Source organism: Carcharhinus amblyrhynchos, chromosome 1, assembly GCF_965287045.1.
Source record: "Carcharhinus amblyrhynchos chromosome 1, sCarAmb.v2.hapA, whole genome shotgun sequence".
Lineage (NCBI taxonomy): Eukaryota > Metazoa > Chordata > Chondrichthyes > Carcharhiniformes > Carcharhinidae > Carcharhinus > Carcharhinus amblyrhynchos.
Window position 1 is genome coordinate 55668949 of NC_137324.1, and position 14723 is coordinate 55683671.

At 42.5% G+C, this 14723-nt stretch overlaps 1 protein-coding gene across 1 annotated transcript in view; it reads left to right on the plus strand.

The window, feature by feature from the left end:
* The window catches only part of epg5 (ectopic P-granules autophagy protein 5 homolog (C. elegans)), a 145090-nt gene that overhangs the window by 68029 nt on the left and 62338 nt on the right, over window positions 1-14723 (plus strand). The window contains exons 24-28 of the mRNA XM_080183999.1: window positions 1161-1284; window positions 1370-1511; window positions 2697-2868; window positions 3914-4079; window positions 6616-6758. Coding sequence (XP_080040125.1) covers window positions 1161-1284; window positions 1370-1511; window positions 2697-2868; window positions 3914-4079; window positions 6616-6758 — 747 coding nt within the window. The remainder of the gene's footprint in view (window positions 1-1160; window positions 1285-1369; window positions 1512-2696; window positions 2869-3913; window positions 4080-6615; window positions 6759-14723) is intronic.

Genomic DNA, 14723 nt, shown 5'->3' on the forward strand with positions numbered 1-14723 from the left:
ACAGCTGTGAATTTCCAAGGTGCATGACAACGAGACTCGTAGCTTTGTTATCATATTTAAAGTTACAATCAATTTCCTTGGATCAAGTTGGTTAACCAACTTCCAGCCTTGGTTCAAAGCTGAAATGGGAAGGTTAGAAGTGCATTTAAGTCAAGAGGTAGACTTTTCTGAATTTAACCAACCCCACCCTATCCCAAGCCTGCCCGTTTTTTAAGGTTAAAATACTACCCTTTGACCTTTTTCATGTTTTCCTTTCCCACTATAGTCTATCTCTGATAATGTGAAGTTATTTTTCCCATGGAGAAATTTATATTGCCATCTTTGCCAAACCAGAAAAATGCATTTTTTTTTATTTGCCTAAGATTGAACACCACCCTGTTGCACAGATGATTAGCACATTGTTCGAAGTTATGCACACATACCAGCAGTTAGCACAAACCCAGTGACTAAAGACAAATTAGCTTTGCTCTTGCCATAAGATTCAAATTGCAAGTGGTAAGGTATGCCAAAGAGCGTGGAGGTAGAATGACTGATAGACATTTTGTTCTGTCACCTGACAAAATTGTATTGGATTGAAAGCAGCAAGAAGAACTAGTGAAAATAGAAAACTGCAAGCACGCTTTTCATAGGCATGTTGCAAAGTAACCACAGCTGGAAGAAGAAGTGAAAAATTGAGTAAGTTGGTACCAAAACGACTGTGCGTGAAGAGTAGCAGCAGAAAATGGTTTTGAGGTGAGACGGGAGAGATACAATAGGGTCCAGAGTTAGAAAACACTTCTGGACACAAAAGATTGTAAAAGTTTGAACTCTTTTCCACAAACAAAGTTGATTCTAGATTTTAAATCTGAAATTAATCGATTAGTGTTAATCAAAGGGAGATATATGGCAAATATGGGCTTTTGGAGATAGGTCATAGATCAGTCATTGAACAGGCCGAAGGGAATAAGTGGCCAACTGTTGTTCCTGCATTACTACATTCAAATAATGCTGATTTCTATCCAATCAATACCAGTGAGAAATTAATTGATAATTGTATCTCTCTCCTGTTTGTGAAATGTTACCCGCTTGATGACATTTACTGTGATTCAAAACCAACTCTCTGAAGCATTTTGCTCTGGGACGTAAGATGGTACATAAATGCATGTTTATCCTTTTAATAGGCTTTTCCATGTTTTTGCCTTTTGGCTGGATGATATGAATCTACAAAAGACGGATCTTTATCTACCTTCTCTACCTGTCCAGTATGATACACATAGATTGGCAAAGGTCATGCAAAACCAGCAGGTAATGAATTCACTAGATAGCAGATAGGAAATAAAATGAGTCTGATTGAATGTGATTGTTACAAGACTGTTTCCTATTTATCTAGGATCTTTGGACTGAATATGTTGACAATGAGCGTATTAAACATGAATTTCAAGAGACGTTGAATCTCTGGACCCAGCTCCATTATGAACCTTTCATAACCTATCGAACATCAAGTTCTAATAATCTTATTGATGCACTTTCAGGCAAGTGTTTCAAAGTGCTATGTTCAGATCATATTTTAAATTTCTTCTATGGGATGTGAATGTTGCTGGCTAGGCCAGCATCTGTTGTCCATCCCTAGTTGCCCTTGAAAGTGGCAATGGGGCCACCACCTTCAACTACTGCAGTCTGTGTAGTGCAGGTAAACCCACCGTTCTGTTAGAAAGGAAGTTCCAGAATTTTGGCTCAGTAACAATGAAGGAACAGTGATATAGTTGCAACTCAGGAGGGTGTGTGGCTTGAGGATGAACATGGGTTTTATTCCCACGCATCTGTTGCCCTTAACCTTCCAAATGATAGAGATTTCAGGGTTGGAATGTGCTTTTGAAGGAGCCTTGGTGAGTTGCTGCAGCACATCTTGTAGCTGGTACACACTACTGCCACTGTGCATTGGTGATGGAGGGCATGAATGATTAAGGCCTTGGTAAGAATGCCAGTTAAGGGGACTGCTTTGCCCTGGATGGTGTCAAGCTTCTTGAATATTGTTGGACCAGCACTCATTCAGGAAGGTGGAGAGTATTCTATTACATGCTACCTTGTAGATGGTGGGCAGGTTTTGGGGAGTCAAAAGGTGATACTTGCCTACCTTGTAGCCATAGTATTTATTTGGTTGGTCAAGATAGCCCCCAGATAATGGGTGATTCAATCATGATAATGCCATTGCATTCCCAAGGGGGATTGTTAGATTCTATCTTGTTGAAGATGGTCATTGCCTGGCACTTGTCACTTGCCATTTATCAGTCCAAGCTTGAATGTTGTCCTGCTCTTGCCGCATGGGGACACAGACTGCTTCAGTATCCGAGGAACCACAAATGCTATTGAACATTGTGCAATTGTCAGCTGCCTTTACTATTTCTCACCTTATGATGGAGGGAAAATCATTGATGAGGCAACCAAAAATGGTTAGCTCTAGCATGATAATGTTAAGAAATGTATAATATGTATTGTTTATAAAAGGTTGGTAAGGAAAATACAATGATGTAATTGAAATACAACAGAGCTGTATTTCAATATCATTTTTCCATGAAAACATTCGTCTTTTATTTGGAAGAACAGGTGAAAATTGGGCACAAAGCAGTTAGCACCAATTTGAAAAAGGTTACCAGAAAACAGACATTAGGAAACTATTTCTGTGAACTTCGGTGATGGTATTTTTCTTCCCATTTTAGCAAAAGACAGAATCTTTAACAATCTGAAGACTCATGATGCCCCCATACCTACTGTGTCCCTGCAGTATATGAAAGCTCCTGTTCCAGATATTGTTGAAATGAGTTTGTCAGACAAAAAAGTGGCAATCAAACTTATTCAACGAAATCTAAACATCTTACGACAGCAGGCAAAGTAAGTAACTTGCAGCATTCGTTAGCCTTGGAAAGGGCCTTTTTAAGCTTTTCGTATTTGAGTGAAAAATAAAGCGTCGTTGCAACCTGGAAAATCCAGTTCAAAATTATGTGAACAAGTTGATTCTGAAGGTTTTTAAAATTTTAGATAAATTTGAGAGTACAGCATTCCATTTAGATTGGAAACATGCACATGTCATCTGTTGTTTAAGAAAACCACGAGAAATTTGTAGCCCAACTTTTCCTTTTGGCAAACTACTAGAGTCTGTAATTAAGGGGAGAGTAACTGAACATCTTGCAAAGAGCCAGTTAATCAGAGGGAGCCAGTATGACTTTGTGAAGTGTAGGTCATGCCTGATCAACCTGCTAGAGCTAAACTTCAGGAGAGAAGTCAGGAAACACTTCTACACAGAGTAATAGAAGTTTGGAGCTCCCTTTTCCAAATGTGTCAATTATTCTAAATCTGAGATTGATAGATTTCTGCTAACCAAAGGTATTAAGGAATATGGGGCAAATGAGATAGGTTGCAGATCAGTCATGACCCTATTAAATGGTAGAATAGCCTCGAGGCTACTTCATTTGTACTACTTCAGTTCAAACGTTTGAATTGATAGTGAAGAAAACACCCTCGTGTTGGTATCAATAAAGTACATTAGTAAGAGCAGTTGCAAAATATCTAGGGACTCTATCGCCTGAAGAGTTCTGTAACTGTGAGCATCTTGAAGGGCCTAGTTGTCAAGTGTTGGCTCAAACCAAAGTGCAGTACATCTGGGCACAGGTTGTGATTTATAATCCATGACAAGATTGGTTTATAGCTTACCAGGATGACTGATATTTTATGATGTTCTCTCCTTGATGTGTACATTAATCTACAGTTCTGCTTTTTGGCAAGATACTCCCATTAATGGCCACATTTTCTCATTTATTTGTGCTATTTTTTAATTACAAATTTGATGTATGTAAGTTTAATTTCCTGAGGTACACAACAAAATGTTTAAAGTGACTCGAGGTGGCAAAAAAGCAAAACAATCTCTTTGGTTCTTCAGAATAGCAGCCCAGTGGGAGTGCCAACAGACAGTGCTGAACAGTGAGCTTTTGGACACGTTACCAAAATTGTACAGCAACCGGGAAGAGCAAATCACGATGAAACTAGAATGCCGAGGTAGCTCTTCAAATCACATATGCCAAGGAGCAGCAAAAATCTCTGTTAAGGTTGGTAATTATTTCTCCAAGTATATGCTACTTAATGTAACTAAAATGTGAAATCAAACTGAACCTGATAATTCAATGCCTTAAGAACATTGAGAAAAATTGACCTAATCAATAATGTGATATTGAGTGAATAAAGTATCTGCTACAATCTTAGAAATCAACGCACTGTTTCTTTGTACTTGTTCTCACTTGCAATCACTCAAAGACTCCTAAATTGACTGGGGATTTGAAACTGGATCCAATCACACCTTTATAATGGTAGTTGCACAATTAAAAGCTTTCAGCTAAAGTGGGTGGGTTAGTACAAATGAAAGAACTTGCAATTACATAGTGCCTTTCTCATTCTCAGGACTTCCCAAAGCACTTCATTGCCACTTAACTACCTTTGAAGGATATTTCATTGTTGTACAGAAATAAATGATAAAACAACTTCACGCAGATTTCATTACCTTAGGTTGCTGCAAAGCACTTATATGAAGCAATAATCTGGATCTTGAGGTCAGCAACAAAGCAGAGATGTTCTCCACTGACTGCATGAAAAAGTATGATCCTACCTTGGCTCTAAGTAGTAGAGGGAAGCTGCTCTCCCAGCTACTATGTGGGCCCAATGCTGAAATCAGTAAAAACGTCAAGCAGTGCGATGCTTGCCCCATTTTGATGTCACTAGCTGAATGCACATCCCTTTATGTCTGTGATAAAAACAGAAAGTGCTGGAAAATCTTGGCAGATTTGGAAGCATTTGTGGAGAGAGAAACAGAGTTAATGGCCCATAATTTTCTAGCTTCGTAGCATTGGATTACCCCAAAAATGCACTGGGGATTCTCTCTCGAAAGATACTCCCCACCCCACATTCTGTGACTCCCTTTGAACTAAAACAATCCATTCAAAACCACTCCTGTTGTTGTCTTGTGAAAAACAGAAGTGCCTTTTGGTTTATTACCATATCAAAACCACTTCTTACTGTCAGTTTAGATTCTTGCAGCCATACTGTCACTTATTCCAATTATCATACTTAGAGCCCCTCAACAGCTTGTCTTCCAGTACATAGAAAATATGACGATATTACCAAATGAAAGATATTGAGTTTTTTGCATATTTCCTTAAATAAGGTGACCAATACTGTACACTGGACTACAAATATGATCTCACTAATGCTCTGTACACGTGGACCATAGCATCCCTACTTTTGTAATCAATTCCCCTCACAATAAACTATAACATGCTTTGGCTTTCCTAATTATTTGCAGTCTCTGCATACTAGTCTTTCGTTTCTAGGACACTGAGATCCCTATGAGCCTCAGACCTCTGCAATCTCTCACCATTTAGATAATAAGCTTTTTTTTTATTCTTACTGCCAAAATGCCGGATTTCACATTTGTCCACATTATATCCATTTGCCAGATTTTTGTCCACTGACTTAACCCAGGGAGATTTTAAAGAACATCTTTCAAGAGGGGAAAGTATAGATATGGAGAGATTAGAGCCTTGGCATTTGAACTTGTGGCCGCCAGTTGTGGAGCAATTGAAATCAATCTCATCAAGAATTGGAGGAGTGCAGATATCTCAGAAGATTGTGGGTCTGAAGGAAACAACAGAGAATTGTGGGGGAGGTCTGTCAAGGCCATGGGGAGATTTGAAATGTAATTATTGCAGTAATGTGATTGGCCCCAGTTGGAAGTTAAACACTGCTGTCGCTTGAATTTAATTAGCATTCAGGGTAAAATTTCAAGTCTGCTGTTATTTTATAATGAATGTAGTAACTAATTAAAGAAAAGAGAAGGAAACATTTATTTGCAGTATTTGTGCTATGGCAGTTCATTAATACTTGTTACAGTATACAATTTATGTAGAAACTACATTTTTGTTAATCAGCAGTCTGAGTTTGGTTGTGTTAACTTTGTGGAGAAGCACACATCTGGAAATCCTAATCACTGTCCAGGAAATAAATGTAAAATTCACAACAAATTCATAGATTTGTTTGATTAAACTATCAAACCTGCTTCAAGACTTCATACTAATCAATTCACCAATTATATGTGAAAGATATCACTTAAAAGACACATTAAACAGCATTAGGTGGTGGTGTCCAAAACCAGGAGTCACAGGTGTAAGCTTGTCACTAGTAAATCTAATACGGAATTCAGGCAAAGACTAAACAGCGGTTAAAATATGGAATATGCTGTCATATGAAATATTTTACATAAATCACCTAGACACTTTGATAGGAACGCTAGGTAAATACATGAGAAAGAAAGGAATGGAATGGTATGCTGATATAGTTGGATGACTTAAGGTGGGAGGTCTCCTGTGAAGCATAAACACTGACGTGGGTCACATGGACTAACTGATCCTGTTTTTAGTCCTGTAAATTTTACAGTCACAATATTGAGATATTAATATTAACACAAGCTTTTTGCTGTATGGAACTATAATTAAAAATACATGCAAGTTAGGTAAATTTCAGATGTACAAGTTTATCTAAATCATCTTGACAAAATAATTAAAATGAGTTGATGAATTTCTGTTCACATTTCAGTGTAAAGAATTATACCAGAATAATGCTATCAGACAACAAATTGATGCTTTAAGTAAAGACATTAAGCAGTTGCAAACAGATGTTGCCAAGCCTCCTCCTCAAAACATTGCTGAAGCTGCTGTGCATGTGGAAAACTTTATAACGTAAGTTAGTGCTCACAAAAAGAAATATTGCTTTGTTGTTTTCTAGAAAATGTAATTGTGGTATTAAAAAGAAAGTTAAATAATGTCTTCTTTAGCCACCTGATGGAATGTACTTCCTGCAGGCATGTTTTAATCTTTCATTTCCTTTTATTCAAATGTAAGTTTATTTATTTTTTAATAGAGATAAGGGGTTAAAATTCTTGAGTGTGGCATTACTGATTGACGGGACATTATTTTGTGGTCACAGCCCCCACATCATTGAGTTGCTGGTAAGATGCAGTCATAGTGATGATGTTTTTAATATATCTACAGAAATACATTTATTTTAAACGTTTTACAGTTGTGTTGTTGCAGTTTGATGTTGTCCCTACTGCTCTGTAACTAAATTAACTTGTTAGGCATTATAGCCTACATCACATCATTCTATTTATTGTCCCATTGGTGTTATTGGTTTCTACTTAGTGATTTTTCCATAATGCTGCTTGAAAGTTACTTTCTGATCCATTTTTGTCAACATTTAGTGCAGTAAGATGTATGAAAATCTCTTTTCTTTACCACAGTGTTGAATATTTTGGACAATAACCCCTCCCTCCTACTCTTCTGAAAACTTTGCCTTGAAGATTCTATGGATATAGGTTAGCGTCTGGTGCCTCATCCAAGTGAACTTGAGAGATGCTAAGTCATTCCAACCTGAGGCATTTTTAGTCAAAGCATATGAACAAACTGTCCAGGAAATAAATGTAAAATTCACGACAAATTCATAGATTTGTTTGATTAAACTATCAAACCTGCTTCAAGACTTCATACTAATCAATTCACCAATTATATGTGAAAGATATCACTTAAAAGACACATTAAACAGCATTAGGTGGTGGAGTCCAAAACCAGGAGTCACAGATGTAAGCTTGTCACTAGGAGCAGGAGTAGGCCACATGGTCCCTTGTCCTGTTCCACCAGTCAATAAGATCATGGCTGATCTGATTGTAACTTCAGCTTCACATTCTTGCTTATCAGGAATCCATCTGGGTTTGCCTTAAAAATATTCAAGATTCTGCTTTCACTACAGGAAGCAGAGTTCCGAAGGCACTCAAATCAAAGTAAATACTGCAAATGTTGGAAATCTGAAATAAAAACAGATGATGCTAGATATACTTAGTGGGTCTGGTAGCATCTTTGGAGGTAGAATCAGAGTTACTGTTTTGAGTCCGTGATTATTCTTCAGAATTGAAGAGGGGTAAAAATGTAATGGATTATTATAGTTGGGGGGGGGGTATAGAGTGAAGAGGAATAGAAGATTAGGGATAGGTCAGAGTTAGAAGAGATGGACAAAGATGTGATGGACACAAGACAAAGGGAGTGCTAATGGTGGCATTAAGGACTAAAAAAGTGCTGATAGTGTCATAAAGGTAAGATAGCAGAATGTGTTAATAGGGGAACAAAGGTCAATGTTCAATAAAAGCAATACTGAAGACCAAGTGACAGATGGCCCTGTGGAGGAGAGGTGGGGTGTTGAGTACCCTGTCAGCAACAGTGGAGAGGAAACATTGGTTGAAGAGAAAGGCAGACTTGTCAGAAGCCCTCATTTCAAAGATGGCATCATCAGAGCAGATGCAGTCGAGATGGAAAAGTTGAGAGAATAGGAAGAAGACCATACTGGGATTAGGGTGTGGGGAACTGTAATCAAGGTAACTGTGGGAGTTGTGGCTTTGTAACAAATAGTTCTCAATAAAAAGATCAAGAACAGATACGAGGCCACAGGGCAGGATCATAACATAAGAACATAAGAAATAGGAGCAGGAGTAGGCCATCTAGCCCTTCGAGCCTGCCCCGCCATTCAATAAGATCATGGCTGATCTGTCGTGGCTCAGTTCCACATTCCCGCCCTCTCCCCATAACCTTTAATCCCCTCTCATCAAACACCCATCAACCTGCTTCTTAAAAATATTTAGCGAGGCAGCCTCCACCACTTCAACGGGCAGAGAATTCCAGAGATTCACCACCCTTTGAGTGAAGAAATTCTTCCTCAACTCCGTTCTAAACCGCCCCCCCTTTATCTTGAGGCTGTGCCCCCTAGTCCTACTATCCTTTCTGAGCGGGAAGAGTCTCTCCACCTCTATCCTATCCATCCCATTCTTCATCTTATACGTCTCAATGAGATCTCCCCTCATTCTTCTAAACTCTAACGAGTACAAGCCTAGTTTATTCAGCCTCTCCTCATAGCTCAACCCCCTCAACTCTGGCATCAGCCTAGTAAACCTCCTCTGCACTCCCTCCAAGGCCAAAATATCCTTGCGTAAGTACAGCGCCCAAAACTGCACACAGTACTCCAGCTGCGGCCTCACCAATGCCCTATACAGCCGCAGCAAGACCTCCCTACTTTTATATTCAATCCCCCTCGCTATGAAGGCCAGCATCCCATTCGCCTTCCTGACCACCTGCTGCACCTGCAAGCTGGGTTTTTGCGACTCATGCACAAGGACCCCGAGGTCCCTCTGCACCGTCGCCTGCTGCAGTTTTTCGCCACGTAAGTAATAATCCTCCCTACCATTATTCCTACCAAAGTGGACCACCTCACACTTGCCAACATTAAATTCCATTTGCCAGTCCATGGCCCATTCGCCCAGCCTATTTAGATCCTTCTGTAGACTCTCCACACCCTCCACACAATTTGCCGTTCCACCAATCTTGGTGTCACAGCAGATTTCGACACCATACACTCGGTTCCCTCCTCCAGATCATCTGTATAAATGGTAAAAAGCTGAGGCCCCAGCACCGACCCCTGGGGCACTCCACTAGTCACCAACCGCCAATCCGAATAGCACCCATTGACCCCCAATCTCTGCCTCCTATTTGACAACCAATCCTCTATCCACGCTAACACCCTACCCCCAACTCCATGTCCCCTGACCTTCTGCAATAACCTCTTGTGAGGTACCTTGTCAAACGCCTTCTGAAAATCAAGAAAGACCACATCCACCGGCTCTCCTCTATCCACCGCCCTAGACACATCCTCATAGAACTCCAGTAAATTTGTCAGACACAACTTCCCTTTAACGAAACCGTGCTGCGTCTGCTCTATCGAGCAATTCCCCTCAAGATGCCTCGCTATTTCCTCCTTGATGACGGATTCTAACATTTTACCTACCACAGACGTTAAACTAACCGGCCTATAATTCCCTGCCTTTTGCCTGGCACCCTTCTTAAACAACGGCGTAACATTAGCCATTTTCCAATCTTCCGGCACTTCCCCAGAATCCAGCGACGTCTGGAAATTAACCACCAAGGCATCCACTATCACCTCCGCCATTTCTTTCAGAACCCTCGGATGCATTCCATCCGGTCCTGGGGACTTGTCCACAATCAGCCCCTCCAATCTGTCGAGCACTGCCTCTCTAGTAACAGTAATGTAATTGAGACCCTCCAGTCCTACCACCTTTCCATCTCTAACACCCGGCAAATTATTCACGTCCTCCTCCGTGAAGACCGAAACAAAAAAGTTATTCAAGACGTCAGCCATACCCCCATCCCCTACCACTAAGTCCCCCTTCTCATCTTCTAAGGGTCCAACGTTCACCCTAGCCAGCCTCTTCCTTTTTATATATTTATAAAAACTCTTGCTATCCTTTTTTGTATTAAGCGCTAGCCCAGCTTCATAGTTTCTCCTACCCTTCTTTATCAACTTCTTTGTCAATCTTTGTTGACATTTAAACCTCTGCCAATCCTCCTCTCGCCCACTACTCTTAGCTACTCTAAACGCCTCCGCTTTTAATTTAACACTTTCCTTCACCTCCTTCGTTATCCGCAGCTTATTACCTCTCCTCCTATGGTCCTTTTTGACCATCGGAATAAATTTCTGCTGAGCACCAAGAAAGATCTCCTTAAAGATCCTCCATTGCTCCTCAGCAGACCTACCTTCCAACGCGCTCCCCCAGTCCACATTCGCCAATTCTTCTCTCATCCTACCGTACTCCTCTCTGTTCAAACAAAGGACGCGTGTCCGGGAACCCACTTTCTCCTCCTCCATCTGCACCAGAAATTCCACCATACAATGATCACTCTCCCCAGGAGGATCCTTCACCGTAAGGTCCCTAATTCTACTCGCCTCATTACATAACACCAGATCCAAGATAGCTCGCTCCCTCTTCAGCTCCAACACACACTGTTCAAGGAAACTATCCCGGCAGCATTCCAAGAACAACAACTCGAGCCCACCTCGTCCAACATGGGTCGACCAATCAATATGCAGATTGAAATCCCCCATAATTACGGCCGTCCCATTACTGCACGCCGCACTTATTTGCACGTTAACAGCCCGCCCCACCTCCAGATCATTATTCGGGGGCCTATAGACGACACCCACCAGCGTCTTCCTCCCTTTGCTGTTCCTGATCTCTACCCACAACGATTCCACGTTCTGCTCTTTGGTTCTTATATCATCCCTTGCTACCACCCTGATGCTATCCTTAATCAGCAGAGCTACGCCCCCCCTTTTTCCTCCCGCCTATCCTTCCTAAACACTTGATACCCCTGGACATTCAGCTCCCAGTCCCTGTCACCTTGCAGCCACGTCTCTGTAATGGCCACCAGATCATATCCATTTGTGCTGATCTGCGCCACCAGCTCATCCACTTTATTCCGAATGCTTCGTGCATTCAGATAAAGTGCCTTCATCCCAGCCTTCACCTGGACCCTATTTGCCAGAACGCCACCAACCATACTCACATCCCCTACTCCCTCTATTATTGGGACATCCTCGGCCTCTACCCTTACCTGTACCCTCTCCTTAACTTTAGGCCTCGTAACGTCACCTACCCTCGCACCCTCCCCCCCCCAATTAGTTTAAAGCCCTGTGTACAGTCCTCTTTACACGATTCACCAGGACTCTGGTCCCAGCACGGTTCAGACCAACCCCATCCCACCTGAACAGGTCCCACCTACCCCAATACTGATTCCAATGCCCCATAAATACAAACCCATTCCTCCCACACCAATCCCTGAGCCACCCATTCACTTCCTTAATCCTATCAACCCTACGCCCGTCTGCACTCGGTTCAGGCAGTAGCCCAGAGATAACCACCTTGTCGGTTCTACTTTTTAATTCCATTCCCAGCTTTTCATACTCCCTCCCCAGATCCTCAGTTCGCATTTTGCCTACGTCGTTGGCACCCACATGTACCACAACGACTGGATTCTCACCCTCCCACTCCAGGTTCCTCTGCAGCCCAGATGCGACATCCTGGACCCGAGCACTAGGCAGACAGCACACCCTTCTGTGCACTTTGTCATTGTGACAAAGGACAGTGTCAATACCCTTCACCCCACTATCCCCAATTACTACTTTCACCTTCTCTTTGCCTATGCCCTGCTGCATCACTGTACCGTGTGCAGTTTGCTCACCGACCTCACCTCCCTCGTTCCAGATAGAGGTTTTCTTATCTCTATCTGACAAAGTCAGATGAAAGGATCTGTTGAAAGGGGATTGACTCCTGCCCAAAGAAGAGAGCATTGAGGCAAAGAAAAGTTTAGCATTGAAATTCATTGAGGTGAGGACATAAGGGAATGAAATTGAGTCCTTCGCTGAGTACAGATCATTCATCATCAGAGAAAAGAAAGTCAGAGAGTATAGGTTTAAATGTCAACAAAGAATGACAAAGAAATTGATAAAGAAGGGTAGGATAAACTGTGAAGCTGGGCCAGCACTTAATATAAAAAAGGATAGCAAGAGTTTTTATAAATACATAAAAAGGAAGAGGCTGGCTAGGGTGAACGTTGGACCCTTAGAGGATGAGAGGGGGGACTTAGTGATAGGGGGTGGGGAAATGGCTGAGGCCCTGAATAACTTTTTTGTTTCGGTCTTCACGGAGGAGGACGTGAATAATTTGCCGGGTGTTAGCGAGGGAAAGATGGTAGGAGTGGAGGGCCTGAATGACATTATTGTTACTAGAGAGGCAGTGTTCGACAGACTGGAGGGGCTGATTGTGGACAAGTCCTCAGGACCGGATGGAATGCATCCGAGGGTTCTGAAAGAAATGGCAGAGGTGATAGTGGATGCCTTGGTGGTTATTTTCCAGACGTCACTGGATTCCGGGGAAGTGCCAGAAGATTGGAAAACGGCTAATGTTACGCCATTGTTTAAGAAGGGTGGCAGGCAAAAGGCAGGGAATTATAGGCCGGTTAGTTTAACGTCTGTGTAGGAAAAATGTTAGAATCCGTGATCAAGGAGAAAATAGCGAGGCATCTTGAGGAGAATTGTTTGGTAGAGCAGACGCAGCACGGTTTCGTTAAGGGGAAGTCATGTCTGACAAATTTATTGGAGTTCTATGAGGATGTGTCTAGGGCGGTGGATAGAGGAGAGCCGGTGGATGTGGTCATTCTTGATTTTCAGAAGGCGTTTGACAAGGTGCTTCACAAGAGGTTATTGCGGAAGGTCAGGGGGCATGGAGTTGGGGGTAGGGTGTTAGCGTGGATAGAGGATTGGCTGTCAAATAGGAGGCAGAGAGTGGGGGTCAATGGGTGCTATTCGGATTGGCGGTTGGTGACTAGTGGAGTGCCCCAGGGGTCAGTGTTGGGGCCTCGGCTATTCACCATTTATATAGATGATCTAGAGGAGGGAACCGAGTGTATGGTGTCGAAATTTGCTGATGACACCAAGATTGGTGGAAAGGCGAATTGTGCGGAGGGTGTGGAGAGTCTGCAGAAGGACCTAGATAGGCTGGGCGAATGGGCCAGAACTGGCAAATGGAATTTAATGTTGGCAAATGTGAGGTTGTCCACTTTAGTAGGAATAATGGTAGGAAGGACTATTACTTACGTGGCGAAAAACTGCAGCATGCGACGGTGCAGAGGGACCTCGGGGTCCTTGTGCATGAGCCACAAAAACCCAGCCTGCAGGTGCAGCAGGTGGTCAAGAAGGCAAATGGGATGCTGGCCTTCATAGTGAGGGGGATTGAATATAAAAGTAGGGAGGTCTTGCTACAGCTGTATAGGGCACTGGTGAGGCCACAGCTGGAGTACTGTGTGCAGTTTTGGTCGCTGCACTTACGCAAGGATATTTTGGCCTTGGAGGGAGTGCAGAGGAGGTTTACTAGGCTGATACCGGAGTTGAGGGGGTTGAACTATGAGGAGAGGCTGAATAAACTAGGCTTGTACTCGTTAGAGTTTAGAAGAATGAGGGGAGATCTCATTGAGACGTATAAGATGATGAATGAGATGGATAGGATAGAGGTGGAGAGGCTCTTCCCGCTCAGAAAGGACAGTAGGACTAGAGGGCACAGCCTCAGGATAAAGGGGGGGCGGTTTAGAACAGAGTTGAGGAGGAACTTCTTCACTCAAAGGGTGGTGAATCTCTGGAACTCTCTGCCCGTTGAAGTGGTGGAGGCTGCCTCGCTCAATATTTTTAAGACGTGGGTTGATAGGTTTTTGATAGGCAAGGGGATTAAGGGTTCTGGGGAGAGGGCGGGAATGTGGAACTGAGCCACGACAGATCAGCCATGATCTTATTGAATGGCGGGGCAGGCTCGAAGGGCTAGATGGCCTACTCCTGCTCCTATTTCTTATGTTCTTATGTTCTTACAATGCAAAGGCATAGAGTCAGAGGAACAAGAAGATGTGGAGAATCCCAAATGGGCACCCCCACTGGGACATCTATCACTCGTTCCTCAGTCTTGCTTTCCATTCTGCTATCTTATCTTTATGCCATTATCCTTCAGTCCTTAATGCTACACTCCCTTTGTAATGTGTCCCATGACATCTTTGTCAAATCTTTCCTGAGCTCTGACCTATCGCTGACCTCCACTCCCCCCCCCACAACTATATAATCCATTATATTTCAACCCCTCTTTAGTTCCAAAAAGACTCATACGGACTTGAAATGTTTCCTCTGTTTCTATCCCCACAGATGCTGCCAGACCTGCTGAGATTATTTAGAATTTTCTGTTTCCAAACAGTCAACCCTGAGATGAAAAA